At 38.7% G+C, this 18,348-nt stretch overlaps 1 protein-coding gene across 1 annotated transcript in view; it reads left to right on the forward strand.

The window, feature by feature from the left end:
• ANK3 (ankyrin 3) overlaps positions 1-18,348 on the forward strand; it is a 337,518-nt gene that overhangs the window by 247,374 nt on the left and 71,796 nt on the right. The window contains exons 26-28 of the mRNA XM_082643157.1: positions 10,415-10,521; positions 15,473-15,699; positions 15,810-15,870. Of these exons, the coding sequence (XP_082499283.1) occupies positions 10,415-10,521; positions 15,473-15,699; positions 15,810-15,870 (395 nt within the window). The remainder of the gene's footprint in view (positions 1-10,414; positions 10,522-15,472; positions 15,700-15,809; positions 15,871-18,348) is intronic.

The following is an 18,348-nucleotide window of genomic DNA, read 5'->3' on the forward strand; positions in this document are numbered from 1 at the left end:
TAGATGCCATGGCATCAGGAGATAAGGCGGTGGTGCTTGTGGTGATGGTGCTGAAAACAGCTCCTACTATGTGCCAGGCACTATTCTAAGTATTTTAGAATTAGTACTAAATAGTTTAGAATGAACTCATTTACATTGCAAAAAAACCCCTATGAGATCATTTCTCTGCTCCATTAGAAAGATGAAGAAACTGAGGTACAGACAGCTGAAGTAACTCACCCCAGGGGACACAGCTGGTGAGTGGCAGAATCACTGGCCATATGGCTCTAGGTTGCCTCCTTTTTGCCTCCTTTTTTAAAAAAAATTTATTGAAGTATAGTTGCTTTCGAATGTTGTGTTAATGTCTTCTGTACAGCAGCGTGACTCAGTTATACATGTCTGTTTTCACACCACTCCACTCTCTATCTGCATCATTCAGTGTGAGAAGGGAACCAGCGGAGAATTTCACAGTCTGCCCTCTGGGATCTCAGACTTGTTAGTATTCTTAACATGGGGCGGTGCCATCCTCTGTATCCCTTTTTTTAGCATGAAAGATTATATTTAGACACATGTTCTTCATTATGCTGTTTCTAATTCTAAGTTCTTATTGAACGTGCTTGAAAAAGAACTAACAACAGTTACAGCTTATATTCAGCAGCAAGTTATGAAAATTATGGAGAAAATTATTATACTAAAAATTATGGCATAGAAGCCATCTTGAAAGGAATGGAAATAGTTGGCCTTTACATAGATATGAAGTAGAAGGTGTAATAGTGCTCTAAAAATACTGTGCAGGCTACCCAGTTAATTACACTTCCCTTGAATGACCCCACATGTCATTGGGATGTGTACTGTGGGCAGAAACATTTAATTCAGTATGATTTCTGGCAGTTATTCAAAGATGGGAGAAGAGAGAAATCACTTAGGGACATGGATTTTCACCTGCAGACATCTATCCCACTTTCTTTAGGTGGCAGTGACAGGATCTGATGCTCAAACCCCTACACCTGGTGTAGGCTGAATCCCTCCCTCTCCTCTTCCCCAAGGATGGGCCTCAAATCTGGCCATTCAGAGGATTCCTTGTCCTGGGTTATAGTGATTACATTGAGGTGAAATATAAAATCTCAGCCAGTCTAATGAGATTTTGTCTAGCCTTTGGGGTTGCTAAGCTGTAAAGGTGATGTAAACCCAAAGCTCCTGGGGATGGAGCATGAAGACGAAGAATTCCTACCATCTTTTTAGCCGCGGCTGGATGCAGCCATGCCTGAAGTTGCACCACTCAGACTTTCCCACTATATAAACCAGTACATTAATCTCAACCTGCCCCCACCCCTGGGGTGTCTTAAGCCAGTTTAATTTGGGCTTCTGTCCTAATATGCTTGCTCTTGGTGGTGGTCAAACCTGGCCTGAACAACCACCTATCAAGGGCAATGTAGAAAGTCTTCTAGAATCTCAAAGTACAGTTCAACCTTGAGATTCTGTTAGTTTATGCTTTCTCTCTAGGAATAAATCTAATTTTAACTAAATAAAAAGAAAATGAGGGAACTCCCTGGCAGTCCAGTGGTTAGAGCTACACACTTCCATTGCTGGGCTCCCAGGTTTGATCCCTGGTCAGGGAACTAAGATTCCACAAGCTGTGTGGCACAGCTCAAAAAAAAAAAAAAGAATAAAGAAAAATAATATATTTTTAAAAAGAGCTGTGATTTAATAGCTAGCAACCTGGGTGTTTCCCAGCAAAAATGTCTAGAAAGGCATTCTTTACCAGTTGATCACTAAGGAATGAGGATTTTCCATTGCCTTTCAGTTCTGTTGACATACATGCCATGGGTCTACAAAAAGAGAGAAACGGGGCAGCTGCGGGGCCCTGTCCCTCTCTCGTTAGGTTGCTTTCATCTTGCAGACTTCCCTTTTCAGAACAGATTCGCCCACGTGGTTTGTGCCTAAGGGGACTAGTCGCAGGGCTTCCAATGGTGACCAGTTTGGAAGGTGTAACTAAACTAGTGTGTAAACAGTTGCACTGGCTGTTGGGTAACAGTGGAGATCATTCTGGAGCCAGTAGTGGGGGCCTCTTGATAGCCTCCCTGTACCTGGAAGCGGCTGTTACATCGTCCACCCCCTAACTCTTCGCGTTTATCTCCCAGTCTAGGATTCCAGATCCTTTGGGTTGTACTTGGTCTTTTGGCAGGCTAAGGATGATCTCATGTATATCTAGTTACATATTGTGCTGTGTACTAATACTTGGTATATTAGCAAGGAACGTGCAAATTGGAGAGTTCTTTGGGAGAAATTCATGTTTATTTTTTTCAAGACCCGCCCTTTCCCATGATCTCAGTAATAGAAAAGGAGAATGAACAACCCAAGAGGCTGGTTATGCTAATAATCCTTCCTCCTGTCCCTGCCAACCCCGTTCCACCCCTGCCTGCCCGCTTCCCCCTCCATCGGCAGATTAACTTTCCTATTTCTTTCTTTGAAGCTAATTTCTAAAGGGCTCTCAGAAATGTGCATGGTGGCAGAAGGTCACCAGCCTGGAATTAAAGATTTTCTAGAGATAGTCCCTTGGAAGATAAGCACCTTTGACTAGTGATATTTAATATCCTGCTTTTTCCTCTTCAAGGTGCTTTGCCAGCATTACTTAGGTGATCCACTCAACACCTCTCACAGATTGGTCAGTAAGATTACAGATTTTTTTTTTTTTAAGGCAGAGAGGTTTGTGTTGTAACTTAAGGTAGTACAGTTCGTGTAGATGTCTTGAGCTGGATGTTGATGTGTTAACGCTCTCAGTTTCTATGCTGACCTTGATTCACCTTCTCTTGTTGAAGTTAGTAGCTAAATTATCTTGAAACCAATCCGATTTGGAAATCTCCAGAACGCAACTTCATTTTGGTTTGTATTCTGGTCTCAAATAAGTCTTGGGGGTAATAAGAGTTGATTTCAAGAAAAGAAATACTTTAGGGAAAAAAAAAAGACCTGCTTTAGGAAGCTCTTAATTTGTATTTTATTTTGCTGCTTGAATGAGGTTTTCTTTTATGGAATTTAAGCTATACATGATGTTTTGAAACACGTCTTCATTGTGAAATTATGTCCATGGTCAAGCTAATTAACACATCAGTCACCTCCCATAATTACCATTTTTGGGGGTGTAGTGAGAACACTTGAGATCTACTCTCAGCAAATTTCAAATATATAATACATTTTTATTCATTGCAGTCACCATGCCGTGCATCAGGTTTCCAGAATTTCTTCATCTTATAAGTGAAAGTTTGTCCCCTTTGATCCATATCTCCTCTTTTCCTCCATCCCCCAGCCTATGGTAACCACCATTCTATTCTCTGTTACTATGAATTAGACTTTTTTTTCTTTTAAGATGGAATCCATTTCTTAAAAGAATATTTCCAGATAGTTGTGGCGGATGTCCAGACAGACCTACTGTCTATTTCAGCAGCAGTTTGCCATTTCACTCAGTATCTGCCATAGATCATAATAATTATAATACTCAGGGCAGCACCTGCCATACATTTTATTAAATGGATCATCTCACTCTGTGCTTTCAACCACCTTATGGACTAGGTATTATCAGCACCACTTCACAGACAAAGAGCCTGGGGCTGAGTGTTTTACTTGTCCATTGTCACATTAGGTGACATTTGGTGGTACAGCTGAGAATAAAACTTAGGTCTGATGGCTGCTTGAACCCATTCTGCTGCTGCCCTAGGCTGCAATGCCACTCTCATAAGCAAAGTATGGCAGGCCTGAGTGAAGCATATTCAGCTGGAAGAGTCAGTGTTTAGACAAGTATTTTGTCATGGCCAAAAGGCCACTATTATTTGTTAATCCAGCAGGCTACTCCCTATACTCTGATAAAACATATGCCAACCTAAAAAGCTATATACGGGGCTGCAGTGTTATATAAATTTAAGAAATAAATTCAGTTATAACACATCTGGGAGTATCAAGATTATTATTATTATCTGTGATTCTGTTTGCATAGCAATTTAGAATTTTCACATCACTTTCCTATTACTTGGGGCAGTTAACATCCACCCATTACTCACATGCAGGAATGAGGTTTTTTTCAATGAGGTGTTTTGACCTGCCAGTCACTGGGCTATGAAGTGATGCAGCCCACCTCAAACCCAGCCATCTGTTCTCTGTCTAGGGGATCTGACACCCACATGGGTCCCCCTGCCCTGGCCCTATCCGATGTGTGGCCACAGGCTCCAGTTATCCTTGACGAGGATAACTACTAAAGCCACCAAGTGCCGGGTATTGACTTTGAGAAGCCTTTGCTCTCCTGGGCTCCCAGTCTGGTTCCATCATCCAGCTGTTTCCCAACTAGATCATGTTTACAGTTTTTCAGATTAGATGCACTTCATTCTCCGTGTGACCCGTTGCTGTGAGTTTTACCTGGGGCCGGCAACATTAGCAATATCAAGACCACCCGTTCATCTGCAGAACCACCTTCTGTCAGGGGTGGCCAAGTGGACAGACAGGGACCTTAACTGGTGTCATCCAGCACTGGAGGTTGACAGTCAGCAGCCTGGAGCATTAGCTGATGTGGGAATTAACTGGATTTCTTTTTCTTTTCCTTGCGAGTACTTTCTTGCCTTCTACCTCTTTTCTTCTGTGCCTGGACATTTATTTCCAGTCCTGGGCATTTGGGTGTGTCCTCATGGGTGAGGCCAGTGTGTACTTGCTCTCCTCTTCTCTGATGAACAGGGCCTGTGAGAAACTATTTTGGGAAAGTGTGAACCTCTTGGAGACAGTGATATCATTAGTCAGCCTTTGGACGCTATTGAGTAATGTGCATTTTGATTTTAATAGTATCCTTGATATCACTTCCAAGATGAAAAATGATGTGCTTATTCATAATCATTTTTGACTTGGGAGTAAAAGGTCTTCTTAAGTCAGTGTGAACTTTTCCTTAACACAGGGTCCTACTAAAGCCACGCAGCACTTGGTATTGACTTTGTGTTGTCACATTTTTCAAGTCTCTCTCTGAACTTCAGTTTCCTCATTTGTAAAATGGTATATTATCTCCCAAGGCTACTCCGTCCTGAAGAGTCAAAGAACAAGGTAATGTAAGGCCTAGGACGGTCCCTGACATTGAGTTGACAGAGTAGGTTACAGTATTGCTGTTAAGCTAGAAATGTAAATGTTTTTGAGTCAATAAATAAGACTTAGGCATGTAGAAGGTACGTTCTTCTAACTGAATGGGCTGTGTTGACTTCACATAGGCATCCTGTGTATATAACTGTAAAGGACCAGTGCTGGCCCTGGAATATGTTTGTTTTTGCTCTGCTTTCTCCACAAGTTATCAGATTTTAACAAATGAGCTCACATAAATAAAAGTCCTTTGAAAAGTAGGAGCAACTGAAAAAAAAAAAAGAAAAGAAAAATGAAGCGATTATACATATGTCCTTTGAAAATCCTTTGAAAAGTAGAAACGACCACAGCCTGCCAGCCCTGGCCTTGGTGCCAGATTTCTGGTGTACATTCTCATTTAATCTTCCTATCAACCAATCATCAATTTGAAAAGGAGGAAACTGAGACTGAGAAAAGTTAAGAGACATTCTAAGGATCATAAAAGCAGTAAGTAATGTTGGGGCATCTCCAAGGGGGCTTTTAATAAATAAAGAAAAAGAACAGTCAAAGGCAAAATACCTCCTTTATTCCTGATGGAGGCCAGGTTGAGGGCTGGCTGCATGTCTGAGCCAAGTGGACCTGGTAACTGAACCCCTGACGTGAGCAGACCCCCTACCCAGTGGCCAGCATCAGCGACCCAGGGCAGGCAGCCCCCTCACGGAGGTCTGTTTAGGGGAGCAGAGGGGGGATGTCTGCCTTCTGTGACCAAGCTCAGGCCCATGAGAGTGAAAACTGGATCTGAGAGGAGGCTTCCCAAATCTACCACTTAGATAAAGAAATCACATTTCCTGAATATAAAGGGACAGGGCGAGGCCCACAGTGACACAATTGAGTTGCCTTTCTAAAATGGAAAACTTAGGAGTGGGAAAGAAGTGCTCTCTATTCACAAATGGCAAAGGCAGTTTTCACATCCAAGTCTGTGACTCAGCTCTAAAGCCAATCTTTTCCATTAAGCCCTGGGAGCACCCCTACCTGCTGTGGGAAGTTTAAGAGCCATTTCTAGTTCATCTTTTTTAACCATCATCACACGTAGTGACCTGTTTATCATTTTAAATGTCTATTGGTTCAGTAACCAAACAGAAGAAGAGTTTTTCCTGGTACCATGGTACCAGGTACAATGACATGTCACAATATCTTGAAATTCATATTGTTGGCTAAAATAAGTGGGCAGTTCAAACGGCACGTTTCTGTTTTAAGTAAACATTAGTCTGTAGAAAAAAGTGTTCAGAGACAGGTAGCTTGCAAATGAAGCTACCACTTCATCTCTATAAAAATCATAGGCGGGCTTCCCTAGTGGCGCAGTGGTTGGGAGTCCACCTGCCGATGCAGGGGACACGGGTTCGTGCCCTGGTCTGGGAGGATCCCACATGCCGCGGAGCGGCTGGGCCCGTGAGCCATGGCCACTGAGCCTGCGCGTCCGGAGCCTGTGCTCCGCAACGGGAGAGGCCACTGCAGTGAGAGGCCTGCGTACCACACACACACACACACAAATCATAGGCTCAGATGAAGTGCCTTATTTTTGTGTTTCAGTGGATGCATTGTAGGAAGAGCATTTTATTTGTCTGTATTTAGGTTATTAAAATTGCTAGGCCTGCCCATAAGCCTCTGCAAAACTCTATGGAAAAAAAGAAAAACTGGGACAAATATCGGGACATATGGCTCATGGTTTTGAACAAGTCTTTTAATTGATTATACATTTGCTCATTTGTGTTATGACAAAGTTCCTGTGAGTGACTAGGAGGTGTGAGAGTCGGGGAGTTAGAAAGGAGTCAAAGGGATCCCCATGTGCTGGCACACCCCAGCCTCGATAAATATTACATGACGGCGGTCATACCTTTTTGTGGGATACAATTCATTGTTTCAATAATTAATGTCGCCAGTGCATGTTTCTAAGAGTACCAAAGGTAAATAATTTACTGTAATTACCAAAGAGGAGTGATATTATTTCTTAGAACTTGAAAAAAAACAGGTCTTTTGGAAAATAACCTTAGGGCTGCCCCAAATGGAGGAATTGTAGTTTGCTAAAAAATAAAGTAAGCAGCACCACCTACTTTATATTAAATATTTTGCCCCACTCTGAAGGTGGGTTGGTTGGGGTCTTTAAAAGTCAGTAAAATTGGCGGCTTCCCTGGTGGCACAGTGGTTGAGAGTCCGCCTGCCGATGCAGGGGACACGGGTTCATGCCCCAGTCTGGGAAGATCCCACATGCCGCAGAGCAGCTGGGCCCGTGAGCCATGGCCTCTGAGCCTGCGCATCCGGAGCCTGTGCTCCGCAACAGGAGAGGCCACAGCAGTGAGAGGCCCACGTACAGCAAAAAAAAAAAAAAAAAGAACCCCCATATACACCTTCAGCCCCCAACTTCTCCTCTCCAGAGACAACTGCTCAGGGTACCTTTTGATGACTGAGTACTAAGCTTTATGGGATGCTCTCTGCATAGTTGAGGGCTTAGCATCTGTGATTTCCACTAAAGTAATAAGTCTGGGACATTTCACTGGAAAATCCCAGAGAAGACTCCTCATTTTCTGCCTCAAGGCTCTGTCCCTAACTGTCTGTCTGGGAGACCAGTAAAGGTAGAAGGCTGGGTCTGAACATTCATTACATAAACTTTCAATTAATCTCCATTTTCATTATGGTGCCTCTGACCTTCTAATCTTCTGCCTCTGGTCTCTATGCCTCTAGATTTCTGCCAAGGTTGATGGGGGGTGAGTTATTTGGCAACTGATAAATCAGTGAGGGGATTATGGAGATCGGATCACTTTTTAGAGAGACTTTCAACCAATCCTTGTTTTTCTGCTGATGTCTTCTCTTATTCTCTTTGCCTCTGTGTGTGTGTGTGTGTGTGTGTGCGCGCGTGTGTGTGAGAGTGTGAATTCTTGACTCTCATTTTACTGGGGTTTCAGTAGAAAGCAGACCTTTACAAGGACGAAAATTGAGATTGATTTCGTTTTTGGTGTGTAAGCCAATATCTTTCATCAGATTTGGAACATTCTTAGCCATTCTCTCTTCAAACATAGCCCCTACCTTATTCTCCTCTTCTACTTCCGAGAGTCCGATTACACACACGTTAAAACCTTTCACTGTGTTCTACGTCTCATACTATTTTCTGTATTTTCCATTCTTTAAAAAAATCTACCCTTGACATATACACACCACTATATTTAAAATGGATAACCAGCAAGGACCTATGGTAAAGCACAGAGAACTCTGCTTAATATTCTGTAATAACCTAAATGGGAAAAGAATTTGAAAAAGAATGGATATATGTATACGTATAACTCAATCACTTTGCCGTACACCTGAAACTAACACAACATTGTGAATCAACTATAGTCCAATATAAAATAAAAAATTTTTTCAATCTACCCTTCATTTTTTGTATTTTTCCATTAACACTTCCCATATATTAACCCTGTTTCCTATTGTGTTTAAGAACTGACATTATACTTAGAACTGAACAAAGGCCCATTTGATTTTCTTACGTATATTCCAGTCCTCTGTTGAATCATCCACCTTTTAATTTCTTTTCTCTATCTTTTTTCCTATTTCCTTAAACATACTAATCATAGTTATTATGATAACTATAATCAAAGTTCTTATTAACTTCCTTCAAAATGTAGGGTGACTTGGGAGTCTGTTTATAGTATCTGGGTTTGTTTTGTTTTTGTTTTTGTTCATGTGCTCTGGCCATGCTTGGCAGTTTTTCATTGCATGATGGACATGATGTCTAAAAACAAATTTGTAGACACGACACACCCAGGGATGATAATATTCCTTCAAAGAGGATTCACCATCCCTCTGCTAGGCAAAGAGTGGTGGCTGATTCTTCTCATCCAATCAAGATTTTGCTGAAATGAGGCTGGTTCACAGCCCTGGTAAATCTCAGGCTACCTCTGGTCTGTCCCTGGCCCTTCAGGGTCCTTATTTGAAATTCTGGTATGATCTTTGGGTCCCCTCCCCTTCCAAGTCTCACACTCTAAATCTTTTTCTCATGAAACTGCCCAAAAGCTCTGTTAAGCCTTTCAGAGATTTTCTGGTTAGTTTTTTAGCTTCCTGTTCTGCACAGCTCCAGAGTTTGTTTATTTATTTTTAATTTAATTTTATTTATTTATTTATTTTAATTTTTGGCTGTGTTGGGTCTTTGTTGCTGCACTCAGGTTTTGGCTAGTTACAGCGAGCGAGGGCTACTCTTCGTTTCGGTGTGTGAGCTTCTCATTGCGGTGGCTTCTCTTGTTGTGGAGCGTGGGCTCTAGGCGCACGGGCTTAAGTAGTTGTGGCTCGCGGCCTCAGTAGTTGTGGCTCGTGGGCTCAGTAGTTGTGGCTCGCAGGCTTAGTTGCTCCGTGGCATGTGGGATCTTCCCGGACCAGGGCTTGAACCCGTGTCCCCTGCACTGACAGGCAGATTCTTAACCACTAGGCCACCAGGGAAGCCCCAGCCCCAGAATTTAGCAAATGTTCTGAACGGAAATCTGTAGCATGCTTGAGGCCACCCAAATCTCCACCAAAACTCCCTTGGTTTTTCTGTTCCCCAGCAGGTAGCCCCTGTAGGCACAAAGCCCAAATTCTCTCTGCACTGGTAATTGACAAATGCCCCCAAGTTAAAAATGGCAACAAAAAGCTCAACTCTTCCAGGTAACCACCTCTCCAAATATAGCTCCTCAGTTTTGCACCTCAATTGTTCTCTGCTGCCCGCAGAGATGATTTCCACACTTATCTGTTGTGCTTAGCACAGCACTAGGCTGTTGCTGGCTTATCTACCCCACTTGGAAACAGAAGTTATCAAGATTGAATTTTTTTATTTTTATTTTGAGATTCGGAAAAGAAATTTACAATTGTCAGATTAATTTAGAGATTGTTGAAGTACTTAAAATCATGGTTAGCATTACTTCTGTGATATTCCTTGTGCCATGCCAGTTACTCAAGATGGTTTCTTAAAAGGTTGAGATAATACAGCGTATCAATGAACTTTATTTCTAATTCTTGAAACTTCAATGTAGACCTGTGGAGGAATGTACAGTCAGGCCCATGGATGCAGAGGGCCAATGACACTAGTTAGTTTATATAAGGTACTTGAGCATCTCCGGATTTTGGTATCCAGGGGGATGGGTGGGCGGGGGGTGTCCTGGAACTGATCACCCGAGGATACTAAGGGGCAACTGTGAAAAATATATATATATATGCTTGTTTTGAATGTTAGACTATCTGGACTATGGAGACATACAGGTGTATTTTGTACGTACAGAGAAACCACTGTCTTGGATGGGTTGTTGACACAATATATCGTTTTATTTTTCAGCATCTAACATTCACAAGAGAATTTGATTCAGATTCTCTTAGACATTACAGCTGGGCTGCAGACACCTTGGACAATGTCAATCTTGTCTCAAGTCCTGTTCATTCTGGGTAAGTAACCAAAAAGTCACTTTTCCTGTTAAATTAACGTTGCACTTACTATTTGCAGTTATAAATTCATATTGACAAGCTTCACATGTATGAGATATTGATCTTCTAAAGGACTTCATTAGTGAGTATATGTGGCATATATTTGTAAATCATTAGTAAATATTTTTTCTAAACAAATCTGCATATCTATTTTTATTGGTAAAAGCACCATGTGCGAAAGGAAATTAATAAGGTGCATAACAATTTCCTGGCTATTCTGGCACTACTTTTAGGTCTCTAATTTTCCTTTTCAATAAAAAAAAATTTTAATATAGTCATTTCTCTTAATTTTACTTTATTCAAATGAAGTTTTTTTCTGAGTATCTGATTTTCCTGAAATAAAATTTATAGTGAAGTTGTATTAAATTAAAAAAAATTTTTTAATAAATGAATTTTTAAAAGAAAAGAAAAAGTGAATGTACCAATGTGTGTACCCTGGAAGAGCTACAGTAAAAACCACATCGAACAGGCTCCTTGTTGCTGCCCTGTTAGTCAGCAAAATTTGAGGCAGTCAGCTGAAAGGTGACCTGCTTCAATTGCTGAATTGATAATTATTGTATTTTTAGATATTGGATTCTTAGCCTATTATAGGTAATTAAACTTGGGATAATTGATTCACATACAAATGGAATCAAAATAATTCATTAAGATGATGAAAATTTCAAAGTATTTTCACCTCTGAAATTGACATTTAGGCCATAAATTAGTTCTGATCCAGGACAAGTGCAGATTCAATTTATTTAATTCTGAATTAAATAAATTAACAATAATTAACATTTATGAAGTGCCTTATATATTTTATGAAGTATTTTTTGCTGCTTTTAATTACAATAAATTGTAATGGCTAACCTACCTAGTGCTTTTCATGTATCTGGCATTGTGCTAAATCTTTTACATGTATTATCTTATTTAATATTTATTTGAACCTTAAAATGACACTGAGATAGGCTTTATTTATTATCCCCATTTTACAGAGGAAAAGTCCTAGACTCTGAGTAATGCTGCAGGTTATTTAAAGTATTCTTACACAATTGTGGCTTGTAACACCACAACTGTGAAAATCAAGTCACTGCAATGTCATTTAAATGGAAATAATTCACATGAAAGTGCTTTATAAACTATAAACTACATGGTGGTCTTTGAATTATTAATATTGCATTTCTTTAATTCAGTTAGAAAAAGCTTTAATTATAGTAATATTACATTTTAAACTGCTTAAAATAGTTACACGATTTATAGTAGGTGTATTTGGGTCTAAAATTGCAAAAGCAAAAAACAAACCAAAAAAAAAAAAAGTTGAAAAGGAAAATATAAAACACCCAGAATACATTCATTAAGTGGGCAAACTTACTGAAGAGTTTTTTGAACCCAATTTGGTGAATTGCCACCATGTGACAAAAAATCTAGAACCAGCACTTTGTATTCTACATAGGAAAGAAAAGCACTAGGGTTTAATTTAGTAAATTGAGAAGTTGAGGGATCATAGGATAATAAAATCAGAAATGAGCTTTCCCCTGCACTGGAGGCAGTGTAGTATTTGAATATGCAACTAATCTCTCCTTCCCCTTGAATTCACTGAAGACAGTAGACTTTTGCAGGAAAGGAAAAGTAATGGCAGCTAGTTGGGCTTATTTGAAAAGGAAAATATACACTTGGTATACACTTGGAAATAGTTCACTAATGCCAGGTCTATGGTGTAGCTTATATATAGCCATTTAAGGCAAATCTTTTTCCAAGTTGTCCCACAAATGCCAAATGCCTTGGTTTCATTTTCTGATGGTTTTTATTTTTCCTTTGCTTATCATTGACATTTTCTGTTGCTTGCTTCTAATTATCTTACATTAATTTTTCCCATTTGCTTTCTAAATTATTTTGCAGCTATTCTTCTCCACTTCCTCAGTATGATTCAAGGTGATAACTGTGTCTTTTATGTGAACCATCCCTTTTTGTATTTTTAATTTATGTGAATTTTTCCCACAGTTAGATTGTGTCAATGTCTGTAGTGTACCAGCATTTGTCATCCTGCTGTTCCTAAAGCTAGAAACATTCATGTGTTAGTTTTAGGATCATTTGTAGAATTCCTGCTTTAGTTTAAATATTAATAAGATACAATGAATATGATTAAATATCACCTTTTCATTTGTTTCCATAAATTATATTGCATGAAATTTTATTTTGCATACAATATGTAAGGGATGAGTTCAGAAAACAAACCACTATATTTCATAATGCTATTGAATAATAGGACTCAATATCAGGCTTAAACATCTACTCCCATCTTTCTTCAGTCTTCTGGCTCTATAAAATTGAAAACCATAGAACAATAAATAATCAGTAATGAGCACCAACTATGCACTTGTTGCTACACAGAACACAAAGAGATTCTTCCAATTTTATTAAAATCTTCTAAGCCATGGTTTTTCCATTTGGTTCTTATATTCTTTGTAGCTGGGGTATTTTTATATTGACAGTGGTAACCTTCTTACACTACCTTCACTTTATATATATATATACTTTATATATATAAAATATTTATATATGTATATATTTTTTCCATATTTTTTTTCAGTATTAGTAACCAAGTCTGACCTAGGCAGTTTCTGAGCACACTTAACAAAATGGTTTTGTTCATTGGTTTATTCAATAAACATTTACTGTGTGCTTATTATGTATGGGAACTGTGCTCAGCTCTGTAGGGTTAAGCAGTGAACAAGACAAAACCTGATCTGAATTATTATCTGTATTAATGAGACTCAGCTGTTTGTTGCCAGGGCAAACACAGCCCTCTCAGTGTAAACACTCCAGTGTTTAGCTGTATCAATACTAGTACAACTGCATTTTCAAACCCAGAGTTTATCTTGAATCATTTTTAATTCATTCTGTTACTCTTAGTCCCAAGCACAAGTTGATTTTTAACCACTGGAAGCTGGGAAAGATCAGATTTTTGTGTTGGGCTTCCTTATAATATGCCACATTGTCTTTATTACTGAATAAAAGTAGTTGTTAAGTATGTATATGTCTAAAAAAGTATAGGCTCCCCAGAGCAGTTTCAAGTGACCCTTTTATCATGCAACACTGGAGACAATTCATCTGGACACTTGTACAAGTGAACAAGTATCTTTGTCTTTGACTAGGGAGGAGTGATTTTTGTTTTGTTTTGTTTTGTTTTTGAGAAATTCAGTCTCTTGCCCTCATACTTTGAATATCCTAGTGGTTCCGGTCTCTCAAAGTATGTATAATGATATCAAAAACATATGAAACCATTAATTAATCCAGAGGAAAACAGCTAAATCCAAAATGAGCAAAAGGGTGTGAAGTTGATTCCACCTCACTGATGACCAGAGTTGGCTCTGAAAATCTGATAGGCTGAAAAGTGATCCCCATGTTCTGGACTCTCTCCATGGGGATGGTGGATCCATTTGCTTTGTTGAAGAGGTTACTCTTCCAAGGTCAAGAGGCATCACTCTTTAGGAAAGGGTCTCCAGCTAGGACCGCCAAGCAAGGTCTGAAATCTATTTGTAGGATGTTAGAACTGTTTTTTAGAAGAGTAAATAGTAGAGGATTTTGATGGATGGGATTATCCCCCTTCCCCCCCACCCAAATACTGTAGGTATTCAAACGATTTTCTAAATATCAACATTTGGTGCTCTTCCACTAATAAGCGTATTTTCACATGTGAAAAGTAGAATGCAAAAATACGTGTTTCTGTTCCCCAGCCTCTGACTTGCACTCTTCCATATGTTGGGCTCATTGGTTTACATTCGTCAGAGTGCTTTACAACCCGGTGACAGTGGTGGGAGGAGTCACGGAGGTCTTTTTTTCACGAACACATGATAGGAATCAAGATATTACCCAAATAAGTTTGGGGTTAGCAGATGCAAACTGTTATACATGGGATGGATGAACAACAAGGTCCTACCTACTGTATAACACAGGGAACTATATTTAATATCCTGTAATAAACCATAATGGAAAAGAATATGAAAAAGAATATATATATGTATAACTGAATCACTTTGCTATACAGCAGAAATTTACACATTGTAAATCAACTATACTTCAATAAAATTTTTTTAAAAGATATTACCCAAATATGACACAATTAATTCTTTACAGCTTCATAGCTACATGCACACAAATAATTTTTCCTCCCTAGCTTTAATATAACAGCCAATGACAGAATTATATAACTTAGAGATATTTTCTAAAAAGTCTGTTCAATCATTTTTGTACTGCTGTACAGATACTCAAATGTAGGTTATTTTAAACAGTTTTTAAGCCAAATTGATATTGAAAAGATTAAACCCCTTTCCATCAAAATTGCCTTAGTAAAACTTTAGTCACCTTCTGCTTTTATTCTTATTTTCTGCTTTGTGAAAATAGTAAAAATTAGAGTGTTGGTATGATTAAAGATACATTCATTTTATGAGTTGTACATGTTTAAGACATACTGTGGAGTTTCATCTTACTTGTTGAGGGGGAGAGATTCCATAGTCAGCACATGGCTAAAACCATTGATAGTTAAAATGACCCTTGAATGTAAACTTAAACCACCCACAGGGACCACATACAGTGGGTTTGTTTTTAAATGCAAGACAGTCCGTTTAATAGCCAGTTTTTATCCCAACTTTGAAACAGTCACTCTTCCTTCAGTTTGAGCATCTGACAGAGTGGTTGGCTTCTGTTCGGAGGCCATGCACCATCAAAAAATAAAGTGTCGTGTTTTACTTTTTGCTCAGTTCACAAGTCAAATGCATGTTTGATGTGACTCCACTGTATTTACTTCCAATGTATTCTTAAAGAGAGGGAATGATAGCTACCTTGTCTGTCACTTTAACATTCAGTTTCCAAACTTGCTGTGAAAACGGCTTCTGTCTCTCCTTGATTTGGCCTCTGATCTTCCCCCCTGCAGGTTTCTGGTTAGCTTTATGGTGGATGCAAGAGGCGGCTCCATGAGGGGAAGCCGGCACCACGGGATGAGAATCATCATTCCTCCTCGCAAGTGCACTGCCCCCACCCGTATCACCTGCCGTTTGGTAAAGAGACATAAACTGGCCAACCCACCCCCCATGGTGGAAGGAGAGGGATTAGCCAGTAGGCTGGTAGAAATGGGTCCTGCAGGGGCACAATTTTTAGGGTAAGTCATTTTGTCAGTTTTCATCTTGGCCCTCATACCACATCTTTGATTTTCTTTACCCTTGTCAACTCAGGTAGTTAACAGTTAAATCTGTTGAGTTGGACCATTTCAGTCGAGTACAGCATTCATGTAGTATCAGAGGTCACAAAGCTGTGCAGTTCTCTGAAAAGCTGGTAGGCTGGTACTTCCTTAACTCAGTTTGCTGGCCAAAGGTTTTACTAACCGAGAAGCATGTTCTCTGCTCAGCAAGTGCACGGAACCCCAGCTGCCCCCGTGGAAGTCAAGGCACCACTCTTATATATCACACGTTGAATAAATGGCTATTTTGGGTACATGTCTTTTTAATGATAATTTTTGGGGGAACAATCCATTGTGATATTGTATTTTACAAAAGGAAAAAATGAATTTATTTTCTGAGGTGGCACTTGGGTGCAAATCAGGCAGGCTCTGTCGTGACGGACAGTTTGTTCACAGTTTCCCCTTCTTGTTTCTCTTCCTGCTGCATGGATGTTATTCAGTAAACTGCATCTTCCTACCAATCCTCCCCCTGTAAATGAGGGTGAGAGCTTGGTTAGCCGAATCCTGCAGCTTGGGCCTCAAGGAACAAAATTTATTGGGTAGGATCTTTATAGACAAGATACAGAATGTCTACAATTCTTTTTCCATTTTCAATTTTTTTCTGTCACATCCATGGTCTTATTCTTGTCTTAATTTTATTTTTGGTTTTTAATGCTTTCAGTTGATGTGTGTCACTGAAAGAAGAAAAAAAATCATAGTGGCTTGACTTAATGCAGCACCGCTACCTCTCTTGTGCTTTTCAAGCATGTGGAATTCACTGCAAGCATTCTGCTTTCATAACTTTGTGCTTCTGTAAACCTTTCTTTAATTTGAAATGTTTCAACTGATGATGATAGTTTTTAAGACAGACTGATAGTCTAATTTTAACCCAGTGTAAAAGAAGATATTTGCAGACTTTGAATCAACATTTGCTATAAATGATATATATGTGTATATATATATATATATACCTGTATATATATATATGTATGTGTGTGGAGTTACATTTTTTTAAAAGTACTTATGGGCTATGAGAAGGACAAGTCATCAATAAGTAAACTGATTTTGAAAAAATGTTGGGAATACAAGATATTTAAAGAAAATCAAATAGGCAGCAGGTAGCATATTCTACTAAAGTTATTAAATTGTTTTGTTTTGTTCTGTTTAAGCTGAAATGTGTTGGTATTTGTCTGTCTGCTTATCTGTCTGATTGGTGTGTTTGCATTGGCAGTCTGCATGAAGAAACCTGTTATGAAAAGTTATGCTTGGCTTTCACCTTGGTTCCAGACCCTTGTTCATTTCTCCTCTCCAATATTGTTGAATGTCATACACAAAGCCACATTCTTGAAATATTTAGAGTGACAGTATCTGATGCATTAACCTGCAAAGATTGTATCTAGTTTTCAAAAAAAGAAAAATTTAATGTCTAATCACCAGGTGTGGTTAAAAACTAAGGTAAACACCTTAATAACTCTTGAAATTACTAACACTATTAGGAATAGTTGATTTTGTTTTTACCCACTGAAAAATAAAGGGATTATAAAAAAATTTTCAAACCCTTAGTTTGAATTAATTATAATTATTTTGCCCAAAGTAAAATTTTCATATTTATCATCCCATTTTAAGTGAATGCTTTTGTAATAAATTGAATATTAATATGTTTTTATTTATGTCATTTGGTCATTACAACTACTATCCTTTTTTATGCTATTACCTATGTAAGCCTGTATCTTCTGTTACCACATGTACATAAACACATAGGCTAAGAGGTGAGGTTACATACAACCTCTGTAGGAGAATAATGATACTGTCTACTTAAATGTCATAAAATAAAGCTGCACAATCCAACTACATAAACTGTGTGTGATTGTGGTCTGCTTACTTCCATTCATCTTTTTTAGCATTTATCCTACTTCAAAATTTAACAAAATTATTCCTGTGCTCGATTGGCTATCTTCAATTTGCAGCCATTTTTTCACCTTCTTTTGCAAAAGGACACTGTCAAAAATTAATAGATCATTATATGACAATTTCAAACCAATAGTGCTTTTTCAGAAAGTTTAATTCCTATGCAGTCCTACGAGAGCTAGGAAATTACGCTGCCCATTTCACAACGTAAAAAATCAAAGAAACTGTCTTGACTATAGAGGCCATGAAAGTTATGAAAACTGACCGTTGGAAGGAGTGGATTGTTATATTGATTGTTTTCTTGCTAAGGGAAAAAAAATCAGTAATCTTTCAAAATAGGCAATTTACAGAATTTCTTTTTTAAAGAAACGACTGTGTCCTTTTAAATCATGAGCATTTTGTATAATACAATATACTATTGTGTTTTAAAAAATGGACCAACTTTCTTTCTTATGGTCCATTTTAATCACTTTCAATTCCTCGATTACTCATGTGTGCTGAATATTTTCCCCCTATTAAATCAAATGCCTAACATATGATAGGCCCCCAAGAATTGTTTGTGAATGAATGAATGATGGCATGTTCTCAGGTTTCTAATATATTATTTAATTAGCAAATGATTCTGCAGCTTTGAAATCATTCCCAACCTTAGTGGCACCTCTGATTTTCAAATGAATACTGTCAAT

The sequence above is a fragment of the Mesoplodon mirus genome, assembly GCF_964341445.2.
Source record: "Mesoplodon mirus genome assembly, chromosome: 2".
In the NCBI taxonomy this organism is placed as follows: Eukaryota; Metazoa; Chordata; class Mammalia; order Artiodactyla; family Ziphiidae; genus Mesoplodon; species Mesoplodon mirus.